Source organism: Perna viridis, chromosome 2 (genome assembly GCF_037379345.1).
Source record: "Perna viridis isolate PV_CMFRI_1.1 ecotype Kerala chromosome 2, ASM3737934v1, whole genome shotgun sequence".
Lineage (NCBI taxonomy): Eukaryota > Metazoa > Mollusca > Bivalvia > Mytilida > Mytilidae > Perna > Perna viridis.
Window position 1 is genome coordinate 18,129,468 of NC_142446.1, and position 6,000 is coordinate 18,135,467.

The window sequence follows — 6,000 nt, forward strand, 5'->3', positions numbered from 1 at the left end:
TTACCCTATGCACAATCAATAATCAAGAAGTCATGTTTTGTTGACTGGTGCGACTGTCATGTTTGTTTCGGTAGCTCTACACAGAAATGGGTTTAGGATGAAAGGAACCAGATAAAGAAAATGTAGGACCACTAGTAGTTGGTGGTCACGGTGACAATCATGAACAAGCGTCAAGAGACCAATATCTGATTTCTGAGCGAGCAAAATTATTTTTAGTGTGGCATAGCCTTATAAATCAACATAGAAATATGAAAAATAGAAATAGAATTAATCATTGGTCATTTCTGGTATATTACTACACAATTAATTAATACATGAAAATAATACAATAAACACATGCAATATCAAAAAAGGTATAAAAATATAGGTGCCAGAAGCCCTCTCAGATGCTGAAATCCCAGGAGCTTCTGAGGGCTCTGCCCCCCTGGACCCCTCCCCATCTGCTGTTCCAAAACAAAACGAAAACCCTGTAAACTTGTAATAACTTGGACATGTATGCAGTTAAAATTGAGCCTGAAAATTTACTTGATGTATGTATTCTACAAAAATGTACATTTTAACTAAAACCGTAATTCAACATACCAATCACAATCCTGCTAAAAAATAGGTTTACTACAAGTAAAGCTCTTGAGAAAATTCACAGAATAACAGTGAATGGTTCGTTTCAAAAGTAGTTGGTTGTACAAGGTGCATGGTTAGGCAGTTGGACAGACATGGTAATTTCTATACCCATTCCTGGTTACTGGGGTTCACAAAGTGAATACCCCTGATTCAAATAGTTATAAATGTAAAGTGTAAAACCCTAAAATCAGATTTGTCTTCATTTAGAGGCCTTCCATAATATATTACAGATATATTTCTTATTGTGTATCTTCATGTTCAAACATACATGTGCATGTATGACACTCAACTTTTTGTGAAAACTTTTGTTAAAATCCTATGAACAGTTTAGGAGGAATGGTGCTAGCAAGATTTAAACATGTAAGGGGTCACTATTCACTGCAGACAACTGCTAATGTTTCCACTACTTTAAATGTTGAAAAAAATTCTTTTTAAAATTTCACAGTGAATTCCAAGGACATATGATGTCTTGAAGGTTGATGTGTGAAAAAAAAAAGATACGAGGCTGACCACCAGAAAAAGGACTAGGTTTTACAATAAATTTGAAGAAGAATATAAAACTTACTCAGTTTCATCATTGTTGAAAATTATCTCATGTTCAACTAGTTCGAAGTCTTTTCCATTCTTAGCAGAGGCATCAACCGTATGGTAGGGTAACTGCACCAATCCTCTGGCACCAGAAGATCTTGTAACCTTAACTTCCATATCTCCAATAGCCTCTGGAACTGACATCTCTTTAGCATCGAAGTGAAATATGCCAGGGTGATCATCATCTAGAATCATTACTGTGGCTACATGTGGGGTTCCTAGTTTTGCCTCAGTTGCATTTTGGTTACTTTCGAACATCCCTTGTGAGTCACCTATGCGGAGGTTGCTGAGTCGGACATAAAAATGTTCATCTTCTTCAAAAATGTCGTCATCTATTATTGTAACATCAAACTGTTTATGAGTTTCCAGTGGATAAAACACAATAGATCCTTCTGTATGGACATAGTCTGATCCAGCATTGGCTGTTCCGTCTTCTGTTTTGTAGTCAACATACAATGTTTTATTCAAATCTCCACCAGCTCTTGTAATGGTAAGAGAAAACGACCCAACATTTTCCATGACCGTGTAATGTCCAGGATCAAAAAATACACGGGTGATGTTGTCTTCTGGTACTTCAACCTTTATATCTTCTACACTAGCTCGCCTCTCTATTTTCGCCTTCTTTATCACATTTCCACCACCAGTTAATTTTCTTGTTGCTTGAATTCTATAAAAAGCTCTACTCTTTGGACCACGGTTAATAGCTTCTAATTCAGCCATTTCCTCAAGTTGTCTCATGTCAGCATTTGGATGCTTTTTGCGTAATTCTCGAATGATTTCCATGTAATCTTTCCTGTGCTGCTCAAATTCTTTCAGCTCCTTCATATCCACATCACTGTGGTCTAAACCTTGGAAAACTACTTCATCTACATTATTCATTTTTCCTGCTTGCATTTCATGGCCATCTCCTTCACTGCTAATCATTACTGGTTTGTGCTTACCTGCTCTATATCGTTTTGAGAGAAATTTATATGGGAATAACTTCCTGTCAGCTATGTAAGCTGTAAGGACAGTCAATGGAAAAAATGCTAAAGTCATCAAAGCTTCCCAGATGTGTATCACACCTATAGATGACACAGATAAAATGAAATAGAGCCATAAGTAAGCAAATATGCTCCATGTGGCAGTTAAAAGAAACACTTGCAAATGTTTTATGGTTCTATACTCTCCATCTGGAATAGAAACTATACAAATTGCAGTGATGATGAACAGATTGAATGCAGCACTACCTACTATAGTGCTTGGACCTAAATCCCCAGCATTGAAGTTGTTTCTTAAACAAATTTCAAGAACTGATAAAAGAATTTCAGGAGCAGAAGATCCTAAAGCCATTAAAGTTAAATTGGAAACAGTTTCATTCCAAACACGGACATTTACTGTTGTTGTGGTGCCATCTGACCTTTTGATTATTATTTCTTTTTCTTTTGATGTTATGACCTCAATAGCAGCCATGAAACGGTCAGCAACAATAGAAACACCAAGAAACATGTATATCATAGACACAAAGTATACAATGGCCCTTGCAACTTTGTCTCCTGTGCTTAGGTTTTTTACTGGACTCCAAACATCTAATATCATTCCACTTGTACATGCTGTTGAATTACTTGAACATACAGCTTCTGTACTATTAGTATTTGTGGCAAGGGAAACAGGTAAGCACTCTAATAGACATAAAGCTCCTAGAATTAGGGTTATCATTCTATTTCCACCCAGATAAATCTTCAATAACTCCATGTCAGGTACACTATCCAGACCTTCAGGCCAATTCCTTATCCACCTATGTTAACCTGCAAAACAGATAATAACCACTAAAAAGAAATACACTTTAAAAAGACAAATCTACCTGTGTGAATCAAATTACATATCTGATTCCTCCTACAAACCAAAAAGAATCTCTATACTTATTCATTCACAGTATTGTTCAAAATTTTGCTCAACCTATTAATTTGAAATGTATTTAAACACCTAAAGCTGAATTTATTAAATTTGACTAGTTCTGTTCAAATACAAATGTACATATTGTACATGTATTTGTATATTTGTACAATGAAACAAGTACAGCAGTATCACTAAGATGAATGGATATGTTGTTGCAGTGGAAAACTTTGGTAGTTTAAACAATTACATTTTTGAGGGTATTTTGAACCAATATGCCAAAGGTTTGTAAAGCTTTGAAATTCTAATGGAAGGGCACAGGTATTGCCATTAACACAAGGCAGTCAAAATGTTATTTATGTCATGACTCAAGTTGATTGTACCAGGCATTTTAATTTGAAATATCATACAGAATCTGTACATCGCAATGTGCATAAAAAAGAGTAAAGGGATAACCACACCAAATAATTTTGTCTTCAATCATGTGTACTAACATTTTTTTTTTACCAGACCGAGATAATTTAAACCAGACATGTATCACACAATGCATTCATAAAATTCATTGTACTAATGTACATGCACATGTGTACTATGAATAGATTTCCAAACAGAACCCTTCTTCCTGACACCCAAATCCATCATCTTCAATCAAAATATCAAAATCCACTGTTTTGGAAGAGGTAAAAAGTGCACATGCCATTCTATAGAGAACACTGACATGGACAGACAGTATAGTTAGTCAGTTAGACAAGATTCATGTACATGACTATGTCTAAATATGCACATGTATAATGACACCAGCTACAAATGTATTAACTACAAATTGTACAGAGCTGGCAAATCTTTGTCATGTCTGTCGAACAATACACATGTAGATCCTAAGATATTGACTATGGGCAAGACCAATCCAATTATTGCTGGACCAACCATTTTATCTGACATATGCTCTATTATTCTACGGTTTATCAAAATTAATAGATATGCCTATAAAGACAGGAACTCAATTTCAATTTTGGGAAAGACCCTATAACAATCGTTTTGAAAACTTTTTAAAACACAGAGATTTGGGACTTTTTGGAAAAAAATAGTGGGATAAGTCAATAGTTTAGGGAATTCTTCATGACTAAAATTATTCTCATTGGGAAAGGTAGAGCGGCCTAGTTAGCTAGATAAATCCATGACACATGTAAGTAACTTTTCAAAATATAGTTACATACAAGTCTTCTACATAGAAGAAGAGTCCAGATATTGCAATTGGTTGTTTCCAATGCCTTCAATTTACTAACTTAAAAACTTAAAATACAATGGAATCAAATTATGATTTTAAACAGTTTTTACTGGACAGTTATTTCTGAATATAATCACCCCACACAGTTATGTTTATATGCACATATCTATAACTTTTCCTCTAGGTGCAAAATGTGTACATGTACTGTAGTAATCACCTCCTGGACCAACCATACATCTTAATCTGCCTTGGTAAAAATGTTAATAACATAAGTATACTTCAATATAAAAATATGCAAAAAGGACCACTTGTTGAGTATTTGCTTAACCGTTACCTCCATTATTGCCAATATTGGCAAAAATTACAGTAGCTCTTAAATCAAATTAAATTCATTTATTGTATCACATTGTATCACATTAAGGCCTGTAATACTGTATGTTTTTTCCAAACCTCTCCATGTATTGTATAATTGATTATAGCATTTAAAATTCAATTTTTATTTGCATATTTTTACCCAACTGTGTTCACAAATTCCAACTCAACCGACTCTCATGTTTTGCACAGGTCAGATCAGACATGGAAATAACACAATAAAATTTCCTACCTTCCTGAAACATCGAGCTTGAAACTTGACAATTGTCAGTCGACGACGAAATGTGAAGAAAAGTAAAATCCATGGAAACTAAACACAGGCACATGTTCATGTTGATCGTGTAACACAATACCAAATCATTTATCAATGCATAAAAATCGTTAGCAGACGAGAGATCAACAGAAATTTAGTAATATTCAGTAGCATAATCCAAATGATACATTTCGAAAAAAAAACATCCCTACACTAAAATGAAAATGCAAAAATGCATGTGTAAAATAAACTTATACCCTGTTGTTTCCATTGACCGACTGCCATTCAGCATCATCATTACATTATCGCTGCAAGGGATCATTTCTTCACGGTCGTCAGTTACGCTATATATGGAATTGTGGGTACGACAGTGCGAGTGCAGTGAACCAAGGGGAGGCAATTCTGAATTATATTAGGGAACATTTCAAAGCGTAGTGTTTATAAAAAAATAATATAGAAATCCATGTAGAAACCCCCGGGTAGGAACAGGTTTTATTTACCGGTAATTGTAATGTGTGTGCCAAATAACAGTAACTTTAGATCTAATCAGGGAGTGTATATTAGACAGGTCTATGACCAGAGTAAGACAGATCGGAAATGCAAGCAGGACAGTAGACGCACTTGTACCTAAAAGGCTTGCGTTAGAAGGTCCGTCGTCCTATTTTGAAAAAAAAAATTCCAGCAATCTAGAGAATCAATCATATTTAAAACGCTTATCATATTTTGGTCTTTGTTATTAGTGTACAATATGAATGCACAAACACAATCGAAAAAGAATTATTACAAAAAGAAATGTGAAAATGTGAAAAATCTTTGTTTTGGTTTAATTTTATATGAAGTAGGAGCCAGAATCAAATGACAGACATCAGAAATGGCTGGATACGGGCTCCGATGGGGACATACAAAAGGAACAAAATATTATGTGCTCAGAAGTTCAAGATATTATATGTTGTCCACATTTTACCCTTTCCAAAATTTTAGAAAGCCAAAGACATGTATCTGACCACATTTACATGTTTTTATCTAAATTTGAACTGCTGCATCCTTCATAATCTGGGTTTCA

General features: G+C 34.7%; 1 protein-coding gene across 7 annotated transcripts in view; it reads right to left on the reverse strand.

Annotated features, from left to right (window-relative positions):
* LOC148623893 (sodium/calcium exchanger 1-like) overlaps positions 1-5,314 on the reverse strand; it is a 78,401-nt gene extending 73,087 nt beyond the window's left edge. For 4 of the 7 annotated variants that reach the window (XM_088566189.1, XM_088566188.1, XM_088566186.1 and 1 more), the window contains exons 1-2: positions 5,195-5,314; positions 1,187-2,996 (exon numbers count right to left, since the gene is read on the reverse strand). In XM_088566189.1, coding sequence (XP_088422315.1) covers positions 1,187-2,943 — 1,757 coding nt within the window. In that variant the 5' untranslated portion in view covers positions 2,944-2,996; positions 5,195-5,314. Of the gene's footprint in view, positions 1-1,186; positions 2,997-4,916 lie in introns of all 7 variants that reach the window. The other 3 variants (XM_088566187.1, XM_088566184.1, XM_088566190.1) reach the window with 2 other exon arrangements.
* Positions 5,315-6,000: the final 686 nt, after the last annotated feature.